We start from the raw sequence: 25,273 nt of genomic DNA on the forward strand, positions 1-25,273 counted from the left end.
TAGTCTATGTAACGATAGTATGAGTGCCAAACTGCTTGGTGATGGTGCCGCGGGTCTCGTTCCACTGGTATCCATTCGCACGGAACACGCGGCTGAGGAGGAAGGGCCGCACGTCGTACAGCTCGACACTCTTGGCGCGTTCCTCCAGCTCTGTGAGCGGCACCGACACGACCATCGGCGCCTCGTCATCGCGGTGGCGGTAATGCGTGAAGCGCATCTTGTCTTTGACCATGCCGCCCAGCAAAAAGGCCAGCAGCTCGTCGTGGTCACGCGCCTGGTACAGATACTTGCGGAAGCCGCGCTCGAGCGTTCGCTTGATGCTGATCTTTTGTGCGCTCACGAAGCTCTCGACCGTCGTGCGAATCGCGACATCAATGTCGTCGGCCCGCACATAGTCGCGCAGGTGCATCTTGGCACTCGCCTCGGCCATGCGGATCATGCTCTCGAGGTGACGCACGGTGATCGGATACGAGCCCGTGTGCAGACTCTCGCGGCGCAGGTCTGCATACAGCCGCGCAAGGCGCTCCTGGTCGAGCGCATCGAGACGCGGCCGCACATGGTCGCGGGCATACGTAATGTACTTGCGCAGCATGTCTTGCGGGATGATATCGGCATCCAGCGACGTGGCCGCGCGCGTCTCATCGACCGCCTCGTCAAAGAGCGGATGCGCACGCAAATGAGAGCTTACCACGAAGCGCGCCAGCATTTCATCCTGCACGGGATCGACCAGATCTTTGACGACACACAGCACATCGAATCGACTCAGGATCGGCTCCGTCAACTCCACATTTTGGCTGAACGGCACCGTCGGATTGTACCGCCCACGAATCGGGTTGGCGGCGGCGACAATCGCGCAGCGTGCCTGCAGCGTAGCGACAATACCCGCTTTCGAGATCGAAATGCTCTGCTGCTCCATCGCCTCGTGGATCGAGGTGCGGTCTGCGTCGTTCATCTTGTCGAATTCATCAATGAGGCACACGCCCTTGTCGGCCAGCACGAGGGCACCGCCTTCGAGCGTCCACTCGCGCGTCACAGGATCGCGGCGCACACCCGCCGTCAAGCCCACGGCCGACGCGCCTTGGCCCGTGGCAAACACGGCGCGATTCGCCGTCTTTTCGACGTACTTGAGGAACTGCGACTTGGCCGTGCCGGGATCACCGAGCAGCAGCACATTGATATCACCGCGAATGCGGTGCTTGCCACCCACATCCTTCGATACGCCACCAAACAGGCTCAGGGCTATGGCCGTCTTGATGCTTTGGTGGCCATAGATACTCGGCGCCATGCTCTTGATGATGCGCTTGCCGATCCGATCATCGCGCGCCAGCGCACGAATCTCCTGCTCGTCATCTTCCGTCAAACGGAAAGCCGCATACGCATCGTCGCGCTTCGCAATGTGATTCGCCTCGAGCACCGTCGCAAAGACGGGGAAACCATGGCGTGTGTTGAGCGCGGCGTCGAAGTTGTTGCGGTAAATGCCCGTGACCTCGACTTCCTCGCCGGGCTTGACACTGTCGACCAAGTCCCACAACAGAATCACCTCGCGGTGGCGCGGCAGGCGGCCGGGGGGCACGCTGCCGGGCGACTCCTGCAGCGTCATTTTCTGGTAGTTGCGGTAGACGGTCTGCTCGTTGTTGACACGGAACGGACCGCGACGCGAGCAGTTGGAGCAGTAGCTGATTTTCACTTCCTGGTGCGAGTCCTGCCAAAAGGGGCCCAGTACCTCGCCGCAGCTCAGGCAGTCAAACTTGACATACTTGAGCTGAGGGAAGACGCCGCTGCGCCGCGTCACCACACCACTCACGCGCACGAGCGAGTTGAGGTGGCTCTGGCGCAGGTCTCGCAGCGTAGACGACGTGGGCAAATCTGCAATGCGCACATGGATCTCGGGATGAATGCGATCGTACGAGGGGTAGTAGAGCAAAATGACATCAAAGGCGACCTCGTCAAAGATCGGGAGGAGGCTGGCGGGCGAATTCGCCAGAAAGAAGGCGAGAATGGCTTTCGCATCCACCAGGTGCAGGAACGAAATCTCGAGCGACTCGAGATTCATCTCACCCAGGGTCTTGATCCGCTGGCCGTACACACTCACACCCTGTTCGTCGACGTACGTCACGAGAAAGTGGCGGAACTCGCGCACAATCGTGCGCCGCACATTCTCTGTAGCGACCCAACTCGCGATACTGTCCGCCTTGATATCACTCAGCTGCTCCAGAGGCAGCTCATCGGCCATGGCCTCGTCGTCCATGTCCGGTGCCTCGTCATAGTGCCGTCTCCGACGCCGCTGTCGAAGCACGCCATCATCGCTCTCTTCATCGCTCTGCAAGAAAGAGGGCGCCCGACGACTCATGCGCCCCACACCCTCAGCACGATCACGCCGCGCCATACGCATCTCGGCCAACTGGCGCGTGGTGGTATCCATATTCTCAAACTCGCCTTCATCGTCCATGCCCACTTGCTCGTACGTATCCAGCTCAGGATTCGCACGGTAGTCTGCCATCATAGTATCGTCGAACAAGTCTTCGCCCTCTGCCTCGTCCAACTCGTCGTCGTCGTCCAGCCCACTCGGCGCCTCGTCCGTCAGGTCGGAGAGGGCGCCAGGCGGCGACGACGTCGGCACGACCGACGAGTGCTCATGACCCGATTCACTCGCACCAGATTCGTGCCACGGAGAAGAGGGGTCCAGAGGACCTCGCGACGTCGAGCGCCGGCGCTTGCGGTACGACGAGTCTCCCTCTGACGACATGTCGTCGTCAGCCCACACGCGTCGGACCGCGGCGCCTTGAGGGGTGATGACTAAGCATTCGTGCCTTGGCTTCTGCCCTCATGTCCTGGTGCGCCGCGTCAGCGGTGCTGAATCATGGCGCCGTGGCGCCGTCGTCGCGTGCGGGGCGCACGCGCGTACCCACTTCGATGCAGCTCGTGCTGCTGGAGCACTCGATCGCACAGTCGAGTGTTGGTCTGTGTCGTGAGATGATAGTGCGAGCCGTGGAGCGATCGTGTCCGGTCGTGGTGGTGTGTGTCCAGCGTCAGCCGCAGCTGTACCCGTCAGGCGTCGGCGTGCACGTCATCGACTACCACTACCGCTCCGTCCACGATGGCATGTCGCTCGCACACGTCGAGCGCAGTATCCTCGCGGCAGTCGATAAGCTTGCTCAGCACACGCGGATGACCATCGTCTTGGACTCTTTGGATGCCCTCGTCGAATCAACGCAGTGCTCGGATCGCGCTGCGTACGCCTTTGTTCGGAGACTCTTGTCGTTTCTGCCGCGCTTCTCACGCGTCGTGCTGGGCTACGATGGCGATCCGACTGCGTCGGCTGCGTCGCTCGTTTCGTCGCTGCGGTGCCCACAGCTATGGGTCGGCATCCAGCCGATGCACGATGTCTTGTCCGGTCCGCCCTGGACGCACGCCACCCTGTCTGTGCGTGTGCACCCGGCTGCCTTTGTGCGCTACATACACGAGACCTACGGCCTCGCGCCCCCTGCCTCTCACGCCTCTCTCCGACGCGCCGCCTACGAAGACGCGCTCCTTACATACCCCAACGACGACGCCATGCCGCCAGATACGTCGCCAGACATGCGGTTCTGGTCCGTCGTGCACCATGCCGCACGCCGCGGCCCATGGGGCGTGCTGGACGAGCCTGGCAGCACGGGCTGGTGGGGCGCGCCGCCGACTCGATGGGCGAGTCTCGAGGCCGGCGCTGCACGGACGCACTCAGAGCCCGTCATGTCATGGGACGATATTCTGCAAGACACAGATGGATGCCTCTTTCTCGAGACGCACATCTACCAATCCACCGGCAAGCAGGTCGACGAATGGGCTCTATGCGCCTACGACACACATCACCGCCTGCGTATCAAGGCACTGGACCACTACGCCACAGCGCCGATCGCACCGCCGCCGCCCCAGCACACTCAGGTGCCATTCAATCTGCACGAGACACCACAGCAGCGCGAGCGCCGCGACCAGGTGCCCCTGCCCTTCGCGTACCAGCTGCAAGATGCGACGCCGCGTGGATCCACGGGCCAAAGCACCATCTTTTTCGATCCGGAAAGTGAGGACGACGAGGATGACGACGATCCCGACGACGACCTGGATATCTAGTTATGCGCGGCCCCACATGTCAAAGAGCTTTGCTGCGAACAAGCATGTCAGCACGACGGTGGCCATGATGCCTATGTTCCAGGAGCTGGACGGCGGCGGCGGCGGCGGAGCTGCCGCGGGCGGGGCTGGCGACACGGGCGTTGCCGGTGTGGGAGGCTTCGCAGCCTGCGTCATATTCGGCACATTCCGCGCCTCGGGTCCTGCGTAGTCGGGAAAGAGCTGCACAAAGCGGCGCTGCGCCACGTTGAATGAATGCGACTTGGCTGCAAGCAATTGGCGCTCGCGATGCGTGGCCATGACCGAGCCTGCCGTCATCTCGTCCGTGCACATGAACGACAGCAGACCTACCAGGATACCGGCGACGGACCATGCGGGGTTCCAGCTGCCGGGATGGTAATCGCTCATAGACGTACATATTTTCTGATCTGGCGCAAAACGCCCACTGGGCGTCTGAACTTTGATACCCGGTGGCTTGAACGGATAGTCGGACGGAAAGAGCAGCTGGCCCCAGTACTCTCCACCCTCGTACGACGTGCCCGGCGGACCGCGCAATATAAAGTGCCACTCAAGTACATTGTCTTCACGCGGACGAGCATAGCAAAAAGGCGGCGGGTCTTTTTCCATCAGCGCAGCCTCTTTGGCCAGGCGCTTCGCCGCCGCTTTGGATGCCATGCTAGGAGCCTCGTCTGGCTACGCCGCGGCCAGTGGAGTAGGAATCATGATCACGTGCTGCCATCGCGCCACGCGGCGCAGCTCGCTGCCAGCCCTTGTTTGGCCACCATGGCATTTGGGCAGCAGCGTACGCACGGGCGCCGTGGGCGTCCACCGAAGGATCCAAGTGCTCGTGCGGCAGCACAACGCGCATCTTTACCTCTGGAGGAGCCGAGTAGCTCCAGCATGCATGCACTGTCGCCCTCTGCGACCGGCATGGCGCCCCTCCCATCCGGCCACGCGTCGAAAATGCGCAGGCTGAACGAAACAGATGCCCAGTCATCTGTGGAAGAATTCGAAACGCTCCTACAAGATATGCGCATGCGATACGAGAAGAGCATCGACGAGCGTGTCCAGCAGGCCATTCAGGAGCGCGATGCTATACAGGCGCAGTTTGACCGGCTCAAAGACCTGCGCATGACCCAGAGCGAGAAAACGCTCGTGGAATGGAAAAAGGCAAGTGAGACGCGGCACCGCCATGTGCTTGAGTCCCTCGCTTCATGGAAGAATCGCGCCGAACATGCCGAGCACCGCGTGAAGGAGCTGGAGCGTACCACGCCCAAGGGCTCAGAGCCTGAGCCTCGAGCCACGCAGCTCGAGCAAGACGTGTCCAATCTCACTGAGCAGCTCGCTCGAGTGCAGCGTGCGCTGGGCGATGAGCAGGCACGGCGTGCCGATCTTGAGGAGCAGATGCACGCCTACACCGCGAATGAAGACGAACGGGCTATTCGGCGCATGTACGAAGACCTCACTGGCTTCATGGTACGCCAAGTCGATTTGCCTCATCCAGAAGAGGCGCACCGGCGTTATCATATCGTTTTCGCCGGCGCCGACTTTTACGATTTTCAATTCTCGCTCGAAGAATCAAAGCTGCATGTATCATCCAGCGATGGTGGTCAAGTGGTGCGCGATGACTTTGTGTATATGCCGCATATCAACCATGCACGCGATGCCCACCTATTGGCATCAGGCCATATGCCGGATCACTTTTTGGAGCAGATCCGCTTCGAACGCGGCGCTGCGACCAAGTTCCTCATGGCCCTCCACCGGAGTCTAAAAAAGTGATGCCGAGATCTCATCTCCGTGGACGACGTAATTTTGCTCGCTTGTCGCGTCGTATACCATAATTATTCATCAATGCCAAGTCCGCGGATTCATCACTTTTTTTTGGATTTTCACACATATATAGGCTGCTCGAGCCAATTTCACAAACGTTTTCGACGACGACTTGTGCTTGGCAGCTAGATAGCCAGGGCGACGACCATGACTGACGCGAGGTCATACCATAATGCGCGTGAGCGTCAGCCTGGGTCAACCGAGTCGCATTCGGCTACGATGGACTCGGTAGGCCCCACGGCTACGCGTTTCCTTCACGCCGAGCCTGCTCCAGCGCTGCCAACAAGCGAGGCCCCGCTTGCCTATACGGAACATACGACAGAAGCGGATGCCCCACCTGCCAGTACGACGGCCGTTGACCCTCCTGCCTACCATGTGCCTGTGAACCGTAAAAGCCTGCCTATCAACATCCTCGATCCTGAGGGCGTCGACCGTGTGAGCCGCTCGTTTCAGGAAGAGGCACGTAAGCACGCACATGAGCCAACGAAGAAAGATGATCTCGAGGCACCTCCGCCCAAGCCCCCGAGCTCGGCGGATCCATTCGACGAAAATGCCCGCTTCGATCTCGGCGCATTTCTCAAGTATCAAAATGAGGTTTTGCGTGAGCGCAACCATGAACTACCCAGCATGGGCCTAGCGTTCCAGGACCTTGATGTAACGGGCTACGGCTCCGGTGCTAAGCTCAACACGAGCGTGGGATCGATGATGCTTACGCCGCTTCATTTTGTGCCGCTATTGCGTGAAATGATCAAACCCCACGTGAAGCATATTCTCAATGGCGTCACTGGCTGTGTCAAGCCCGGTGAGATGCTGCTCGTGCTAGGCCGCCCTGGTAGTGGCTGCACAACGCTACTCAAGTCACTGGCGTCGTACCGCGATGGATACCGCACTATCGATGGCAAAGTCTCGTACGAAGGCTTTGATCACAAGGTCATTGACAATATTTTGCGTGGTGAAGTGGTCTACGCGCCGGAAGATGACGAGCATTTCCCCACGTTGATGGTGAAGGACACGCTCAGGTTTGCTGCTGCATCGCGTGCGCCCAGGGGTGACTATCGTGTGACGTTTGCAGAGAAAGATTCCCGTCGCGCCTTTACCAAACTTACACGTGAGGCCATCGCCACGATTCTTGGTTTGCGTCATACGTACAACACTGTCGTCGGAGACTCCATGTTGCGTGGTGTATCGGGTGGTGAGCGCAAGCGTGTGAGTATCGGTGAGGTACTGGCTGCGCGTGCCAAGATCGTCATGTTTGATAACTCTTCGCGTGGTTTGGATGCATCTACGGCACTAGAGTTTGTCGAGGCTTTGCGTATCGCCACGGACATCAATGGACTCACGACGATCTCGAGTATGTACCAGGCTGGTGAGTCCATCACGCAAACGTTCGACAAGGTTGTTGTGATGAACCGTGGCTACTGTGTATACTATGGTCCCGTGTCCAGTGCTATGGACTACTTCAAGTCCATCGGTTTCCAACCGCTCGACCGCCAGACGACGTCCGACTTCTTGGTGGCATGCACGGACCCTGTGGCCCAGAACGTCAATCCCGACTTTGAGTACGTGCCGCGTAGCGCAAAGGACATGGCCGACGCCTTCAACAACTCGGAGTATGGCCGGGCCAATCGTAAAGAAGTGGAAGAGTACATGGCTGAGCTGGATAGCAAGCATGCCGAGTCGCGCAAAGAATATGTGAGCGTGACGCGTGATCAGCGCGCCAAGCACGTAAGTAAGCGCAGCATGTACATGCTCTCGATGCCCCAGCAGGTACGCTTGGCGATCAAGCGTCGCGCGCAGATCTCGTGGGGCGATCGCCAGACGGCTATTATCATGTCTTGCGCCGTCGTTTTCCAGGCCATTATTATGGGATCCGTGTTCTTCCAAATGGACGACTCGTCTCAGGCCCTCTTCTCGCGCAGTGGTGTTATGTTCTTTGCCCTGCTGTATAACAGTTTCGCGGCCATGGCCGAAATTCCTAACAATTATCGCCAGCGCCCGATCGTTATTCGGCACAAGCGGTTCGCTATGCTGCGTCCCGCGGCCGACTCTCTCGCGAATGTATTATTGGATATTCCATCACGTTTTGTTCCTATCATGTTTTTCAACATTGTGCTGTACTTCATGTCCGGTCTATCGTACCGTGCAGACAAGTTCTTCATTTTCTTCTTCCTGACTTTGCTAATCACATACACGATGGTGACGTTCTTCAATGCGCTTAGCGCGTTTTTCCACAGCATGGCACTCTCGACCATGGCTGCGGGTCTTGTTATTATCGACTGCGCCCTTTACGCCGGTTTCGCTATTCCCCGCCCGTCCATGGTGGTTTGGTGGCGCTGGCTGTCCTACTGCAATCCGATCTCGTTTGGTTTCGAAATTTTACTGGCCAATGAGTTCCGTGATAAGGACATTACCTGTGCCCAAATGATCCCACCTTACCCGAACGCCTCTGTTGAAAACCAAGTCTGTCCTATCGAGGGTGGTCAACCAGGTAAATATCATATTGATGCACTCGCGTATCTGGACAACAAATATGGCTATTCCTGGGACAACACTGATCGCAACGTGGGTATCATTATCGCATTTTACGTCTTTTGCATTCTTGCCTACATGGTGGCTTCCGAGTTCCAGTCGGATCCATCGTCTCTAGGAGGTGTCATGGTGTTTAAGCGTGGCAAGGTTGATAACAAGATTTTGAAAGAGTATGCCGATGACCCTGAAGACGCCATTATTGAGCAAGAAGAGGCACGTCGCGCTAGGGGAGAGGACGAAAAAGAACACGAACATGACACTGGTGCCCTCGAAGTATCTGATGAGGTATTCAGCTGGCGCCACGTCTGCTATGACGTCCAAATTAAGGACCAAACGCGTCGCTTGCTTGATGATGTGTCTGGTTACGTTGCGCCCGGTAAGATGACAGCCTTGATGGGTGAGAGTGGTGCTGGTAAGACCACGCTTCTCAACGTCTTGGCCCAGCGCACCGATGTTGGTGTTGTAACTGGCGATTTCACTGTCAATGGTCGGATTCTCCCCAAGTCGTTCCAAGCCGATACTGGCTATTGTCAGCAGCAGGATGTGCATTTGGCGCAGCACACGGTGCGCGAAGCCCTGCAGTTCTCGGCGATGCTTCGTCAGCCGCGTGAGACACCGAAAGAAGAGCGTCTGGCGTATGTGGAAACCGTCATCGAGCTGCTGGAAATGCAGCGCTTCGCCGATGCTATTGTTGGCGATGTGGGCCAAGGTCTAAACGTCGAGCAGCGCAAGCGACTGACGATTGGCGTAGAGCTGGCAGCGAAGCCGAGTCTGCTGCTGTTCTTGGATGAGCCGACGTCGGGTCTGGATGCGCAGGCAGCATGGTCAGTGGTGCGGTTCCTGAAGAAGCTGGCATCGGAAGGACAGGCGATTCTGTGTACGATTCACCAGCCAAGCGGAGAGTTGTTCAACCAGTTTGATCGACTTTTGCTGCTGCAGAAGGGAGGCCGGACGGCGTACTTTGGAGATCTCGGACCGAACTCGATGACACTGATTCGATACTTTGAAGAACGGAGTGGGGTCAAGTGTGGAGAGAATGACAATCCAGCCGAGTATATTTTAGACGTGATTGGAGCCGGTGCGACAGCCACCACGGATAAGAACTGGTTCCAACTGTACCGTGAAAGCCCACAGTACGCTGAGATGCAAAGCGAGTTGGATAGGCTGTCTCGCCTTGGTACAGAGGCGCCCCTTTCAGCGGAAGCCAGCTCGCGTCTTAACCGTGAGTATGCTCAACCTTTCTTTGTTCAAGTGTCCGAGGTCGTCCGCCGTGCTTTTGTCTCATACTGGCGTAATCCGACGTATGTGATCGCTAAGCTGTTCCTGAATACGTTTGGTGGTCTCTTTATCGGTTCGAGTTTCTGGGGCCAGGGCGCCAAGACGTCGACAGCCAGTCTGCAAAACAAGCTGTTTGCTACGTTCATGTCGCTAGTGCTCTCGACATCGCTGTCGCAACAGCTTCAACCAGAGTTTATTGATCAGCGCAGCCTATTTGAAGTTCGAGAACGACCCTCTAAGATGTACAGCTGGGTGGTCTTCTTGCTTGGTCAAGCCATCGTTGAGATTCCATGGAACTTTTTGGGCGGCACATTGTTCTGGATTCCGTGGTACTACATGGTTCAATTCGGCAGGGAGAGCACTCGCGCCGGTTACAGTTGGGGCTTTTACATGCTCTTCCAGTTGTACTATTCGTCCTTTGCACAAGCTGTGGCTACCATCTCACCGAATGCTATGATTGCATCTATGCTGTTTGCGACCCTCTTTTCGTTTGTCATTGTGTTCTGTGGTGTTGTACAGCCACCGCCTCAGCTGCCCTACTTCTGGCGCAAATGGATGTTCCGTCTCAGTCCGTTCACGTGGATTATTGAGGGTATGATGGGTAACGTCATACACGACCAACCTGTGCAGTGCGAGCCGAAAGAGTTCAATGTCTTGTACCCACCATCGGGCATGTCGTGTGACGACTACCTGGGCGACTTTAGCTGGACGTTTGACAAGGCCCCACCGGAGTCGCGCACAGGTTACTATGAGCAGGGTCCGAACGGCACCTGCCACTACTGTGTCATGCGTCACGGTGAAGACTATTTGCAAAGCATCCTTCTCGATTCTTCCCACCGGTACCGCGACATCGGCTTCATTATTGCCTACATCGCTTTCAACTATGGTCTGTATATCTTTTTGTACTACATATTCCGCGTGCACAAGTGGCGTATGCCCAAGATCAGCAGGACCAAGGCTACTCCTCAAACTAAGAATGAAACGGAAGGCAGCAGCAACATGCCCGACACGATCGAATCCGAAAAGCAGGTGCCACCTGAGCGCAGCTAGGATGCTCTGATGGCTTGGCGTCCAGGGACTGGTTCGAGTCCGCGGCCCCCGGCTTTTCTCAGCATCGACTAATTATTTCTGGGCGGACAGGCCGGGGCCTGTCCTTTGGTAGATGTACGTAAGCCAATGGGATTTCCTGCACGATTTTCTACTATGCAGCCTCATGCATGGTTTTTAGGTCAGGTGCCAGGGCCGTGGACCAGCGAGGGCTGCGCTAGTCCAGTGTTGTTTTCCGCCAGCGCCCGGACCAAGAAGGCTTGTTGGCCCCCCAGCAAAAAAAAATTCCACTCGCTCGCCGGTGTATTCTTCGAGCCCAAAGCACACCGTTCACGACACTTGCGCAAGTCTGTCCGTGCGTGAACGCATAATGCAGCGAACCGAGGGACTTGGCCTTGCGCCCCCTCATAATATATATCCTATGATGGACGGTGGCCAAACGACTCCGACCACACATGATCATGAATTCCTATCAGCTACGTCCCATCCGGGCATGACAGATTCGCCCATGGCTCAGCCGCCGAGCATGTACACACACATATCTCAGGGTGATAAAATCATGACACCGTCACCCCATCCTGCTCAGCCCTCTCCGGATACACCTCTGGGCAAGCCGTTGGAGCGGCCATTCGGCACGCCCATAGAACTGTACGACCAGGGTAACCGTCGTGCACGTCCCACTGTGCCGATGAACACACTTGATCCTGAGGGTGTCAATAATCTCTTTCGGAGACTCTCGACACGCACCCGTCGATCAAACACACAGCGCCACTCCAACTTTGTGGGACCAAGCGCTGACTCTGCTTCATATGTGGCGTTCGGCGAAGCATCGCCGAATTTCGCATCACCTTATATGAACGCGTCTGATTCCAAGTTTGTGACAGAGGCAGATGTGACGTCTAATAGCGCAGGCGTTGAAGCGACGTATGATCCCTTTGATGAGAAACACAAATTTGACTTGTCGTACCTGTTGCGAGAAGTGTATCGTGAAATGGCTGAGCGAGGCACCGAGCAGCGATCCATGGGTATTGCATTTCGCGACCTGCGTGTGACGGGATACGGTACGGGCGCCCAACTCAATGAGACGTTTGGCTCATGTCTTATGCTGCCTATTCGCATGATCTCCAACATCCGAGAAATGATGCACCGCCCCGTCAAAACCATTCTGCAAGACATTGAGGGATGCGTCAAACCAGGTGAAATGCTGCTCGTCTTGGGCCGCCCTGGTAGTGGGTGTACGTCCCTACTCAAGGCACTTGCGTCGTATCGCGATGGGTACCGCAGCGTGGACGGCACGATCTTGTACGAAGGTCTAGATCACCGCAGCATCGACGGCCCACTGCGCGGCGATGTGGTTTATTCGCCCGAAGACGATGTGCATTTTCCAACGCTCACTGTGGGCCAGACGCTGCGCTTTGCCACTGCCACACGCGCGCCGAATACCAAGTACCGCATCACGCTCGGTGAGACAGGCGATCGTCGAGAGTACGTCGACGGCACGCGCGAGGTCTTAGCCACCGTACTGGGCCTGCGACATACCTACAATACCAAGGTCGGAAACGACATGATCCGCGGTGTGTCGGGTGGTGAGCGAAAGCGTGTGAGTATTGCCGAGACACTAGCCGCGCGTGCCAAAATCGCGCTCTACGACAACTCTTCGCGAGGCTTAGATGCATCTACGGCTCTCGAGTTCGTCACAGCTCTACGCATCCAGACCAACATCGCCAACTGCACGACCATCGCCTGCATTTACCAGGCTGGTGAAAACATCACGAAGCTGTTTGATAAAGTGGCGCTTCTCAATCAGGGTTACTTGGTGTACTTTGGCCCTGTGGCACTGGCCGTCGAGTATTTCAAGTCGATTGGTTTTGAGCCCCTCAATCGTCAGACCACCGCCGATTTTCTTGTCGCTTGCACGGACACGGGTGGTCAAAATGTGAATCCTCACTTCCCAGGTCCTGTTCCCCGCTCGCCCAAAGAACAAGCGCAAGCTTTCCGAGATTCATGGATCGGCGCTGCCAACCGCACCGAAATCGACAACTATATCGCTTCGATGATGGCTCGCCAGACGAAGCAAAATGCGGACCATTACGTGAACCTTGCGCGAGATGAGCGAGCCAAATACACTTTGCGAAGCAGTCGCTACCTGCTATCGTGGCCCATGCAAGTACAGCTGGCCCTCAGGCGCCGTGCACAGATTGCCATGGGTGATATGGGCACGCACATTACTGTCGTGCTTGCTGCGCTATTCCAGGCGCTCATTATTGGTTCCGTGTTCTTTCAGCTGCCGAAAAACTCAGCTGGCTTCTTCTCACGTGGTGGTGTATTGTTCTTCTCGCTCCTGTACAATTCCTTCACAGGCATGTCGGAAATCTCGCTGTGCTACGAGCAACGCCCCATCGTGATTCGTCAAAAGCGATTTGCCATGCTGCATCCCTCCGCGGATGCACTGAGCAATACCATCCTCGATTTTCCCATCCGTGCCGTCTCCATCTTTGTGTTTGATATCATTGTGTACTGGATGACGGGTCTGAATGCCGATGCTGGCCGCTTTTTCACGTATCTTGGTGTGACGGCTCTTGTCACGTACTGCATGACTTCCTTTTTCCGCATGATCGCCTCGGCCACCAAGTCTGAGCCGTTAGCAACAACATTCGGCGGTCTGGCTGTGCTTGACGTGGCGCTCTATACCGGTTATATGATCCCGCGCAAGTCGATGAAGCCTTGGTGGAAGTGGCTCAACTATTGCAATCCCGTCGCGTTCGGGTTCGAGGTGCTTCTGGCGAACGAATACCATGACTCCTTATTTGACTGTGAGCAGCTTGTGCCTGTTGTGCCTGGCCGGCAAATTGACCTCGTGAACCAAGTGTGTCCTGTCATGAGTGCTCAGCCAGGCGAGGCCATGGTCAATGGTGACAGGTATTTGCGTGACATGTACGACTTTTCGTGGGACAATCGCGTACGCAACTCGATGATCATCCTAGCCTTCTGGGTCTTTTTCATCTTGTGTTTTCTGTACGCGTCCAACCACCAAATCGATCCAGCAGCGTTGGGTGGTGAGATGCAATTTGAGCGCTCTAAGGCGAAACACATGAAGAACCTACCGTCAGCGAATGACCAGGAAAAGGCGCTCGAAGAAGACGCACCTGCTGAGACGCAGGATGCAGCTGAGCCGCCACCCACCAAGGGAGGTGGCCATCTCAAAGTGTCTGACGCAGTGTTCAGTTGGGACAACATCACGTACGATGTCATGATCAAAGGCAAGCCTCGCCGTCTGTTGAATCATGTGTCGGGCTACGTCGCGCCGGGCAAGATGACAGCCTTGATGGGTGAGAGTGGTGCCGGTAAGACCACGCTTCTCAACGTCTTGGCCCAGCGCACCGATGTGGGCGTCGTCGCAGGTGACTTTTTCGTCAACGGCAAGCCACTGCCGAAGTCGTTCCAAGCCGATACTGGCTACTGTCAGCAGCAGGATGTGCATTTGGCGCAGCACACGGTGCGTGAAGCCCTGCAGTTCTCGGCAATGCTTCGTCAGCCGCGTGAGACGCCGAAAGAAGAGCGTCTAGCGTATGTGGAAACCGTCATTGAGCTGTTGGAAATGGAACAATTCGCTGATGCTATTGTTGGCGATGTGGGCCAAGGTCTAAACGTCGAGCAGCGCAAGCGACTGACGATTGGCGTAGAGCTGGCAGCGAAGCCGAGTCTGCTGCTGTTCTTGGATGAGCCGACGTCGGGTCTGGATGCGCAGGCAGCATGGTCAGTGGTGCGGTTCCTGAAGAAGCTGGCATCGGAAGGACAGGCGATTCTGTGTACGATTCACCAGCCAAGCGGAGAACTGTTCAATCAATTTGATCGACTTTTGCTGCTGCAGAAGGGAGGCCGGACGGCGTACTTTGGAGATCTCGGACCGAACTCGATGACACTGATTCGATACTTTGAAGAACGGAGTGGGGTCAAGTGTGGAGAGAATGACAATCCAGCCGAGTATATTTTAGACGTGATCGGAGCCGGTGCGACAGCGACAACGGACAAGAACTGGCACGACCTGTTCTTGCAGAGCGATCTCAACCGGCAGCTGCGCGAAGAACTGGCACATATTTATGCTACGAAGCGTCATGTACAAGACGAGACATCCTTAACGTCGATGCGAGAGTATGCACAGCCGTTTATCGTGCAGCTGTATGAGGTCACAAAGCGAGCATTTATCGCGTACTGGCGCAATCCTCTGTATATATACACGAAGCTGATGCTGAACTTTGTGTCTGGCCTGGGTGTGGGCTCGAGTTTCTACAAAGAGGGTGAGAAAAACTACTACATTGCGTTGCAAAATCGTCTGTTTGCAAGTTTCATGGCTTTGGTCTCTGCCACGTCATTGTCACAGCATTTGCAGCCGGAGTTTATCCGCTTCCGTGGTCTGTTTGAAGTACGTGAGAAGCCTTCCAAGATGTACACTTGGCCCGTCATGGTGCTGAGCGCCTTGATTGTCGAGATTCCATGGAATCTCTTCGGTGGTACGACGTACTGGCTGCCATGGTACTATCTGATTCACTTCCCGACGGACAACAAGCATGCAGGTTACAGCTGGGGGCTGTACATGCTATTCCAAATTTACTACTGTACTTTTGCGCAGGCCATGGCCGCCGTGAGTCCGAACGCCATGATTGCCTCGATTTTGTTCTCTACATTCTTTTCGTTTGTGGTGGTGTTCTGTGGTGTGGTGCAGCCGCCGAATCAGATGCCGTACTTTTGGCGCTCCTGGATGTTCCAACTGAGCCCCTTTACGTGGATCATGGAGGGCATTCTCGGCAACGCTGTGGGTGGTGCGCGTGTCGAGTGTGATCCACAACAGGGAGAGATGCAGACCATCCGGCCCCCTGAGGGTATGACGTGCGGAGAACACATGGAGCCCTTCTCGTATCGCTCTGGCCCGCATGCGCCGCCAGGCAGCCAGGGCTACTATGTCGAGGAGAATGATGGCACATGTTCCTTCTGTCTGTACCGCTACGGCGATGATTACCTCTCTACGGTCCGAATGGATGCGGGCAACAAGTACCGAGACCTTGGTATTATTGTCGCCTACATTGCATTTAACACTGCCCTGCTCTTCCTACTGTTTTGGCTCTTCCGCATCTACCGCTTTGGCAAGAACAAGAACGCCAAGAAAACCAAGACGGCGCCGTCCGGTCCCGAGGAACAGCTGCCCATTCCCACGGGAGCCATGCAATTAGAGACGCCCGCGATGGCCGTCAATGTACCGCATGCACTGGGCGCCAGTGTCACAAACATGTTTGATGCAGCACACCATGACCACGATGGATCCAGACTAGCATCGTCGTACATCCACCCAGACCTGGTGACATCCAAGACGCAGCTCATGTCGGAATCGCCCCTGCTTGACCAAGACGAGATCGTGAGCACGCCCATGTCTCACCCCCTCGAGCCACGCAAGCGGCACAAGTTCCCTCATGAAGACTCGATGTACATGGAGACGGACGCGTATGACTCGCCCGCCTTGCACAGCCCGCACGACGACTCGAGCAATATGGAGACATGGCACACGTCAGCGGGGGCAGTGGCACCGTCTGGGCCGCCGATCCTGCAACCGGAGGCGACTTCTGCACAGCCACGGCGTACGATATCGGGCATTTCATACTACTACCACTAGCCATATGCCATGCAGGCCATGAGAATGGCGCGAATGTGGTCGCTTCGCAGAAACAACGCTCAGCGTATATTTACATGATGAATACCAGCAATAGCAATAGCAGCAATACCTGAAAGATTAGTTTTGCATCCACGTACCGCCACCAAGATCCAGACGCACCATCCGCCCACACGAGCATCGGCACGGGCGACGAAACGGTCCATCTGTGTCATGGCCCGCTGGAGTCGCGTCTGTGCTCGGTCCACATCCGCGTCCAGCTCGCCCAGCATAAGGACATGCTCATCAGTTTCTTGCCCGATCAGATGTGCTTGCGACCGCAGCGTCGACAGCGATGATCCAATGGTATCCAGTGCCTGGTCCTGATTCGCCAGGAGCATTTGCTGCTGCTCGCGTTCCCATGCCAAAGAAGTCGAGGCTGGGGTATCCGATGCCACGCTCGCACTAGACAAGCGCTGTAGCGCCTGTTCACTCTTTGATATAAACTCTTTCCGTCGATCTAGCTCACGGGCATCAATGCCAAAGCGATTGGCATCACTCTGCTCGACGATGCGCACCGTCTCTTTGACGTCACTCAGGTCCTGCCTCAGCTCATCGAGTGTGTTTCCCAGCGGCGTCCGCACACTTGCATCAAAAGGGGCCTCTCTGGATAGCTTTTCTGCATGGCTCAGCGCCTGCTTTATATCATGCTCATAGTCCCAGTACGGATCACGCGGCATGCCACGCTCCACGACGGCCATAGCGCAGGCGTCCGTCTCAGCATAGGACGCGTGTCGTTCCACGTGCCAAGTCCAACGCGGTGTGGAGGGCCTCTCGAGCCAAGGGCGTGCCTTGTCCAGCTGAGATGCGGCTCCTGGTGGCCTGGGCCGCATGTCTCGTATGGTGCCTGTGCTGGGGCGCACAAGCTCAAGTACCCGTACGCGTGAGTCTGCGGCACAATTGGCACAATTATAGTGACAGTGCCACCCATGCTGCTCCTCTCCTCGAGATGATGGAGGCGGCCGGACAAGTGTGGCCTCATGCCTTCTTCTCGCTCGTTTCTCGCATTTGGTCCCACCCATCAGCGGGTGGTGAGCTAAAGGACATGTCGTATGAGCGCCTTTATCATCACATGGAAGGCGTCTTGCGGTCGCTAGCCGTTGATGTGCACGATGCATATCCGGAAAGCCATCTGGAGGAATGGCGCACCTTAGTGGCGCAACATGCACAAGCGGCGAAGGTCGAATCGTATTATCAGATGTTTGAGGCAGGCTCGAATCTCCGTTCGCTTAATGTACCGTGTGATACGTTTGTGCATGTAAATGGCCATGCCTACTGCTCACTTCCGGCCGCGCGGCAGGCCATTCAGGCACTAAACACATCGTCCCCCCTCCTTGCTCACGATCACGTACACCCATCGCATACGGCTCCTGGGCCTTCTCTCGTCCTGTATGCCGACCCATACTCCACAAGTATTCACGAATTCCACGACATGCTGCACGCGCTGTCCAGTACGTCGCACGTCAAGTACGTCTTTCGATGGCGGCCGTCTGTTGCATCAGTGAAGTCACGTCCCATGTCGCGCTACTTTTCTGGATTCGGGACGACGATGCATTTAAAAAAGGTGGACTATCTCGTCTTGGATGATAGGCATATCGACAAGTCGCACCACGCCGAACTGCCCATGTCGCATGAGCCTGATCGAGTGCGCATCTTCTCAGACCAGCTTCAAAACAAGCTCCACCGTCTCTTGGGCACGAAAAGGCCTTCCGTGCAAGACGCTGTGACGCGGCACAGCAACCTGACTATTTCAGAGTTGGCCCAGCTGGATGTAGCGGCTACACATGCGATCTTGTCGTCTGACGATCCCATGTCAACGTGGGAGTCTATTGTGCTAGATTTTCCCATTCACTCAGGCACGCTTTCTGACTACATGGATACTATACCCGACGATGATACAATTTTGGATACTTTGAACAACGTCGAAAAACGGTTGATATCACCAGGTATAACTCAGCTATGGATCAATGGACTTCCTGTGCCTGTCACAGAGCTGCAACCTCTTTCGTTTATCAAAAGGATGCATGACGAACTTGATCTCATCGAGGCCTTCGGGGCGTCTGAGCTAGGCATCTCGCCGGATGGAGCCGAAATGATCATGGCGAATCCCAGTGTGAATGCTGCCTTCGCACCTATCCAAGCGGCACCGCAGTTCTACGATGCAAGCGATGCCCTCGAGTCGAGCTCAGAGCTTGGCATGCCCGTGATTGCTTGGGTGAATGACCTGACGAATTCCATGTACGCCGACTGGCCCAAGACACTCAAAGACATGATGCGCTACCGTTGGATGAGTGGACTGCCGCTCATACAGCAAAACTTTTTCCAACTCGTCGTTCTACTGGACATGCGTGATCCTCGGGCTCTTTTGCTTTTGGGCATGTACTTGGACGCCACACTGATGGATTATGCTATACGCTGGGGCATTGTGCCCCTCCTGGAAGACGAAGACTGCCATGTTCTAGCACAGCTTCTTTGGCTCGGTATGGAGCAGCTAGCAGCGCTAGAAATACCCCTCTTCTTGCAAAAGCTTGCCGCGACGCCACTTACACCTGAAGGTCGTGTGGATCCGAAACAGGCCCGCGCTGTGCTCCGATCCATGCTCCCGGCAAGTGCGCAGGAAGACAATGAGCTGATGGCCTTCTTGAATGGTGGCGAACGCATCTCTGGCTACAAGCGCCTGCTTGAACTGGCGAAAAGCTACTTGGGCCGTCTGCATACGATGAAGCGTCCGGGCTCCTCTGGTGTTGCCTATTTCAATGGTCAAGAAGTCAGCTTAGATGAACATCTCATATCACAAGTCTTTGCTGCTACCAAGTACCAGCTGCAGATGGCATGGGACGATATCAGGGATGGGTATATTGACAGCCAGGATCGATACACGCGCTATTTCTATGATCTGCGCGACACAAAATCGAGACGCTCTGCTCTTGTGACGATGGTCGAAGATGCCCAATCTTTTGTGCGTCCGTCCGTCTATGTACGCCTGCCAGATGTGACACGCGAGCTTGGAGAGCATGCCAGACCCATCCGCGACTTCTTGTACAGTCCTGGCGACACGAGTGTATCGATCCGCCTCTTGGGCGATCTGAATGACCGTGCCACGCTCGACATTCTTCTTCGTGCGCTAGAAGCGATGGAAACGACTCCTTTTCGCCTTTCGTTTGTGCACACCGGCACATCAGATGGTTTGTTGTCTGAATGGCTCCTGCAGGCCATGCACGCCGGCGCTTTGTCCAACATGTCGCACAATGACTTGTACCACGCACTCGAATCAAATAATCTCGCAGCGTCGCTGGAGAATCTTCGTCAGAAGTATCACATTCCAACGACCAAATACTCGTGGAGCCAAATCAGCCTTGCTTTCTCACAGGCCCTCGAGTTGAAGCACGTCGGGCCCATCATTCTACTCAATGGGCAGAGCCTAGACCACATTCAGGGGGTCAGTCAATTTGATATCGAGTCGGTGGTAGCATGGGAAGACGAAGTGCATGTTCAGGCACTCCTTAATGCTCTGGATGTACCGGATGAAACTCGAGAGAGCCGTGCGCAAGTCATCGAGTTTGCCGTGTCGGTTGTCGGATGGAACTTTGCCAAGAACTCGGACCAGGAAGGACCCATGGAATCCGCACCTCAGAAACGAGACCCATCGGGCATGTATCTTCACAACTCTGACCTGATGCTGCGCATGGGCCAAGACTCTGCTCCGATCCATATCACAGGTCTCCTGGATCCATTGTGCACGAATGCGCCGCAGCTCGTTAGCCTGCTGCGGATGATGTCCACGTTTAGCTGTGTGCGTATATCACTGATGCTAAACCCTCGCATTCGAGTACCTTCTTTGCCGTTTAATCAATTTACTCGATTTGATTATCGAACTCAGCCACGATTTGATGAACACGGTCAGGAAGACATGCCGAGCTTGTCATTCGAAAGTTTGCCCGAAAGTTCTGTGCTTACGATGCAAATCCATGCGCCACGCTCGCTTGTGGCGATGGCCGACGAGGCCGTGTATGATCTCGATAATATTCGTCTCGCCGACGTGCATGGCAGACTGGATACCGTCTATTCTGTGAACAGTATCTTGGTCGAAGGTCATGCTCGTGCTGAACATGGCCCTATTCCAGAAGGACTGCAGCTGGTGCTGTCCAGTGATGATCAAAGATCTCAACTGGATACCATTGTCATGGAGAACCTTGGGTACTTTCAATTCCGTGCCCAGCCAGGTCGCTGGACTCTCCGCATTCGGGAAGGACGCAGCCAGGACTTGTACGAAATGACGAGTGTCGGCGCGCTTGGATGGTCGAGTCCACCTGTCAGCCATACGGGTGCGGCCATAACTCTCGATACGCTCGAAGGTGTTACCATTTTTCCCACCTTCCGCAAGCATAAAGGCAAAGAAATGGAGGAGCTGATTTCCAGTGTCGATATGGCCGAGTCGCTGACGACGAGCAAATTCTCTTCGTTGTTACATCAGGCCGTTTCTTACGTTGGTCAGCTACTTCGTCCTATGCGTTCAAAGGGCAAACATGCCGAGATTAATGTATTTACATTGGCCAGTGGACATCTATACGAGCGCATGACCTACATCATGATTCTGAGTGTGCTGCGTCACACGAAGAGCAGCGTCAAATTCTGGTTCGTGGAGAATTTCCTATCGCCTTCGTTCAAGTCATTTATTCCTCATCTGGCTCAGGCCTATCACTTCGATTACGAGTTAATCACCTACGCCTGGCCAGAATGGTTGCGCGAGCAGACAGAGAAACAGCGTATGATTTGGGCATATAAGATCCTGTTTCTCGATGTTCTTTTCCCCCTCGACTTGGATCGGGTCATTTTTGTGGACGCTGATCAAATTGTGCGTACGGACCTCAAGCAACTCGTGGACATGGACCTGCACGGTGCTCCATACGCCTATCCTCCCATGGGTGACGATAGTGAAGACATGGATGGCTATCGATTCTGGAAGCAGGGCTATTGGAAAAATGTGCTTCGTGGTCATCCCTACCACATTTCAGCACTATATGTGGTAGATCTGAAGCGCTTCCGCTCTATTGCGGCAGGCAACATTTTGCGTGTTCATTACCAGCAACTGACCGCTGACAAAAACTCACTGGCGAATCTCGACCAAGATTTACCCAACAATCTCCAGCCCTTGCTGCCGATTCATACGCTTGACAAAACGTGGTTGTGGTGCGAGACGTGGTGCTCTCATGACTGGCTTCCACAAGCCAAGACTATTGATCTTTGCAGTAATCCCAAGACCAAGGAGCCCAAACTCGATCGAGCCCGTCGCCAAATCCCAGAATGGACTGAACTGGACAATGAGGTCGCTGCGTTCGCAGAATCACTGCGTTCACCATCATATTCCACGCCTCATGATGAGTTGTGATCAATTGTAGGTATATTTGCTAGCTATACATAAAGAGTGACTCAATGGTGAGACGTTATTCGCGGGGGTCCAAGCCGCTCGTGCCTTCTTCAGACGCATCGTGCTCATGGACTTTGCGGCTATCCAAGTAGCGCTGTAAAAACAAGGGCAGTGCACTCGCGATACTTAGGAGAACGAGTTTGATTATCATGTCCCATGTCCAAATGCGCTCAAAAAGAATGGTCAGAGTGCCAGACGCCAGCATGCTGGACCCACCAGACGCAGAAGCAACATTAGTTCCGGCTTGCTTAGATGAGGCAGCAGTGCTCTGTTGAATAGCCGTGGCCACATCTTGTAGGATATCACCAACTTGCGCAGTGCAAAAGTTCCATGGTATACTGCCGATGGCCATCGTCACGGCATAAGGAAGGAGGGGAACGGCAAGAACACCGCATGCAATGTTCATCATACCGTATGGCACAATAGGAAGTAAGCGCAGAAACAAGAGGTATGTCCATAGGCTGTTCTTCTGCTTTCGGTCATCGCCTGATACGGCAGAATCATGGCTGGTAGACACTTTTTGGAGTGCGACACGCATCGATTGCAGCGGTCTCGACAGCTTAGGAAAGACCGTCACAAGGTCTGCAAATGGCGCCGCAAGAAGGTAGCACAACACACCACCCACCGCTGTGAAGATAGACGCAAAGAATGCGCCAGCATATGCACCGTACATAGCACCGTAAATGATGTTGGTAATGAGACTGCCCGGAACACAGAAAGCTTGCTTCCATACAAAGAACGTAGTGAGCACGAGGAACACATGGATCATCGCGCCATAAGAACTGGATGCGTATGTGCGTAAAGATTGACACATATCGCGCATCTCACTCAGCGTGAGACTCGTCAAATGAGTGGGGAAATGAAGTGGAAGCGTACTGAGGCACAAACCCAATACAAACGTAGCTCCCAAGAAAAGAAGACCTAATAGTACAACTTTGAAGGCGTGAGGTGCCAGCATGTTCCAAGAAAAAGACCGAGAACTAGGATCGATATCGGCTCGTGCTAGTGACGCACCTGAGGTAGAAAAGAAACTCCATAGCCGATTCATTCCATTATATGACAGGAACGACTTTGAATCGGCATTGGGAGATACAGCTTCTTCATCAGGACTACTCAGGCTCCAAGAAAGTGAAGGTGCCACAGAGTCTAGGCTGCTTGGTGGACTCGGCAGTCTTGAACGGGAGCTCCATAACTCAGGCCACGGCGTCTCATGCTTCGAGGCATCCATTTGTGCCCCGCTAAAATGGACCGCTTGTGGTTGTGGCGAGACTGTAAGGTCTTGTGAGTCGAATGGAGTAAATCTAGCGAATTCTTGTATGGCTCCCGAGCCTTTCATAGGACGTTCGCCATTCACTGGTGAAAGAGGTGGACTGCAATCATTCAAAATCATGCCAGAAGCCCGTCGAGCAGATGGCATCACTAGGTGCATGTTTCGGCTAGTTTCGTTGGATGCATATGCACTTGCGACGGGTTCGAGGGATATTGTTTCTTGCTTCGACAGATAAGGCGTGTCTGATCGAACCGCAGGAACGTCGGGCGGAGTTGACTTGCCACTAAGCAAAGAAGACGAGCGTGGACGGCTCCCAGGACGCCGACCATAATGTAAAATTACATCGGGTGTACCAGGACCTCGATCAAAATCATCGGTTCGCGATATATCAGAAAAAGAGCGCATGGTCAAGGCACTATCTGCCAATTGATTGATGGACGCCACCATGTGCCTTCCATACATCCGCTTCCATGGTGAACGCGAGCGTCCATCATTTGGTCCAGGTAGAACTGGCCCCCGGGCCGCATCCATATTCGCGAGTGTCGTATTCAAACACGTCGCAGCGTGGAGGAAAAAAGGTCCAGGGTTGAGCCGCTAGAGGTAGAATTCCTGCAGTACCAGGTCCAATTTTGAATACATGGGCTTCCTCCCGCATGCGAAAAGCACTGATTTGCCGCAATCGTCACCCATACCGATCGGCCGAGGCTTATTTGGCAGCTCAAGTCCGCGGAATGCGCCGTGGCATAATTTGTCAGCCTGTCTGCCAAGCAAGTATGCGTCTGGCGCTTAAGCCTCCACAAGGTCCAACGTACCCATCGTTCTCACATACGCGAGATGAATCAGCCGAATTCCAGAATGCTAAGGTCATGGGTGTCGAGTATACCACTCACACTTCGTGCAACACATCGGCTCCTAAGCACAGCAACACCTCATTCGCTTCATGGCTGTCGCATTCCACATCGAGCACTCTATGAGTTTAAAGGACGCGATGTGATGAAATATTTGCAAGGTTGCATGACGAAAAATGTTCAATCTCTTGAAGAGTGTGTCATGTCTCAATCATTCAAGCAGGGCCAAAATGCTTTTTATACCTCTTTTTTAAATCCTCAAGGAAGGGTAATGGCGGATGCCTTTGTTCATATGATACCAACTGCCCAAGAGCCTTGTGTGCTCGTTGAGTTAGACGGCACCATATCGGAGGATTTAATCACATTCTTACGCCGCTTTAAACTCCGGTCCAAGTTTCAAATCAAAGATGTGAGTAGTCAATGGGATGTTTTTCAAGTGTGGGGAAAAGGAGCTCTGGATATGACAGCCCTGCACACACAACCTGCCTCTTTTGCGTTCAAAGACATTCGCACACCTGATATGGGGTGGCGAGTGGTTGTACCCAAAGGGCGTGCGCTACCTTGGGAAAATGTGGCAACTGCACTAGACACAGATTATACCATACATCGTATTTCTCAAGGCGTACCAGAGGGGGCGCAGGACATACATATGGGATCAAGCCTTCCTTTGGAGAGCTGTATTGATTATATGCAAGGCGTGGACTTTCACAAGGGATGCTACATTGGCCAAGAGCTTACTGCCCGTACGTTTTTCACTGGATTAGTGCGCAAGCGCATTATGCCTGTCTCATTCAGCACAGAACCGCCACAATTGTCTCCACCCCTGGAAATTGATACCTGCACAAATATCCAGTTGCCGGACCCCGACGCTGATGTGCGCCTCAAGGAGCCTGACAGCCTAGAAAGCAATGAAACATCTAAACCATCTCGATCACGCTCGGCTGGCAAGTTCCTGAGTGGAATCCATAATATTGGCCTTGCTATCCTTCGTTTTGAGCATGTCGACAAGGCCCAAAATGGAGAGGCTGAGCATCCAAATCTTGTCACAGAGGCCCCCGATGGAACCACTTTATACCTGCATGCTTTTAGACCTAGTTGGTGGAAGCAGTGATGGTAAACTCGCGTGTTTATGTAGATTGAGCGTAATCTAAATAAACTGCATGTGTGTGCGCAAGGTGTCGGATGTTGTAATGGAGAGTGCAATTTTTTTTGTTGGATAGTAATTTGACAGATTCCTG

At 54.8% G+C, this 25,273-nt stretch overlaps 10 protein-coding genes across 10 annotated transcripts; 6 read left to right on the plus strand and 4 right to left on the minus strand.

Annotated features, from left to right (window-relative positions):
- Positions 1-4: 4 nt before the first annotated feature.
- On the minus strand, positions 5-2,746 carry MRET_2325 (DNA replication licensing factor MCM2; the record flags this gene model as incomplete). The annotated part of the gene is made up of 1 exon (XM_027628952.1): positions 5-2,746. One exon carries the CDS (start codon positions 2,744-2,746, stop codon positions 5-7), a length of 2,742 nt encoding a protein of 913 aa, XP_027484506.1.
- Positions 2,747-2,826: 80 nt separating this feature from the next.
- MRET_2326 (serine/threonine-protein kinase) lies at positions 2,827-4,107 on the plus strand (the record flags this gene model as incomplete). Its single annotated transcript, XM_027628953.1, has 1 exon — positions 2,827-4,107. The coding sequence occupies one exon, from the start codon at positions 2,827-2,829 to the stop codon at positions 4,105-4,107; it is 1,281 nt and encodes a 426-aa protein (XP_027484056.1).
- Positions 4,108-4,779, minus strand: MRET_2327 (ubiquitin-conjugating enzyme E2 J2; the record flags this gene model as incomplete). The annotated part of the gene is made up of 1 exon (XM_027628954.1): positions 4,108-4,779. One exon carries the CDS (start codon positions 4,777-4,779, stop codon positions 4,108-4,110), a length of 672 nt encoding a protein of 223 aa, XP_027484057.1.
- A 108-nt stretch (positions 4,780-4,887) lies between these two features.
- Positions 4,888-5,883, plus strand: MRET_2328 (uncharacterized protein; the record flags this gene model as incomplete). Its single annotated transcript, XM_027628955.1, has 1 exon — positions 4,888-5,883. The coding sequence occupies one exon, from the start codon at positions 4,888-4,890 to the stop codon at positions 5,881-5,883; it is 996 nt and encodes a 331-aa protein (XP_027484063.1).
- A 198-nt stretch (positions 5,884-6,081) lies between these two features.
- On the plus strand, positions 6,082-10,791 carry MRET_2329 (ABC transporter; the record flags this gene model as incomplete). Its single annotated transcript, XM_027628956.1, has 1 exon — positions 6,082-10,791. One exon carries the CDS (start codon positions 6,082-6,084, stop codon positions 10,789-10,791), a length of 4,710 nt encoding a protein of 1,569 aa, XP_027484064.1.
- A 367-nt stretch (positions 10,792-11,158) lies between these two features.
- On the plus strand, positions 11,159-16,453 carry MRET_2330 (ABC transporter; the record flags this gene model as incomplete). Its single annotated transcript, XM_027628957.1, has 1 exon — positions 11,159-16,453. The coding sequence occupies one exon, from the start codon at positions 11,159-11,161 to the stop codon at positions 16,451-16,453; it is 5,295 nt and encodes a 1,764-aa protein (XP_027484740.1).
- Positions 16,454-16,523: 70 nt separating this feature from the next.
- On the minus strand, positions 16,524-17,190 carry MRET_2331 (syntaxin 6; the record flags this gene model as incomplete). The annotated part of the gene is made up of 2 exons (XM_027628958.1): positions 16,524-16,562; positions 16,591-17,190. The coding sequence occupies 2 exons, from the start codon at positions 17,188-17,190 to the stop codon at positions 16,524-16,526; spliced, it is 639 nt and encodes a 212-aa protein (XP_027484739.1).
- Positions 17,191-17,294: 104 nt separating this feature from the next.
- On the plus strand, positions 17,295-21,878 carry MRET_2332 (UDP-glucose:glycoprotein glucosyltransferase; the record flags this gene model as incomplete). Its single annotated transcript, XM_027628959.1, has 1 exon — positions 17,295-21,878. One exon carries the CDS (start codon positions 17,295-17,297, stop codon positions 21,876-21,878), a length of 4,584 nt encoding a protein of 1,527 aa, XP_027484742.1.
- Positions 21,879-21,933: 55 nt separating this feature from the next.
- Positions 21,934-23,718, minus strand: MRET_2333 (SNARE associated golgi protein; the record flags this gene model as incomplete). The annotated part of the gene is made up of 1 exon (XM_027628960.1): positions 21,934-23,718. One exon carries the CDS (start codon positions 23,716-23,718, stop codon positions 21,934-21,936), a length of 1,785 nt encoding a protein of 594 aa, XP_027484741.1.
- Positions 23,719-24,021: 303 nt separating this feature from the next.
- Positions 24,022-25,146, plus strand: MRET_2334 (transferase CAF17, mitochondrial; the record flags this gene model as incomplete). The annotated part of the gene is made up of 1 exon (XM_027628961.1): positions 24,022-25,146. The coding sequence occupies one exon, from the start codon at positions 24,022-24,024 to the stop codon at positions 25,144-25,146; it is 1,125 nt and encodes a 374-aa protein (XP_027484736.1).
- Positions 25,147-25,273: the final 127 nt, after the last annotated feature.

The sequence above is a fragment of the Malassezia restricta genome, chromosome III, assembly GCF_003290485.1.
Source record: "Malassezia restricta chromosome III, complete sequence".
Classification (NCBI taxonomy): Eukaryota; Fungi; Basidiomycota; class Malasseziomycetes; order Malasseziales; family Malasseziaceae; genus Malassezia; species Malassezia restricta.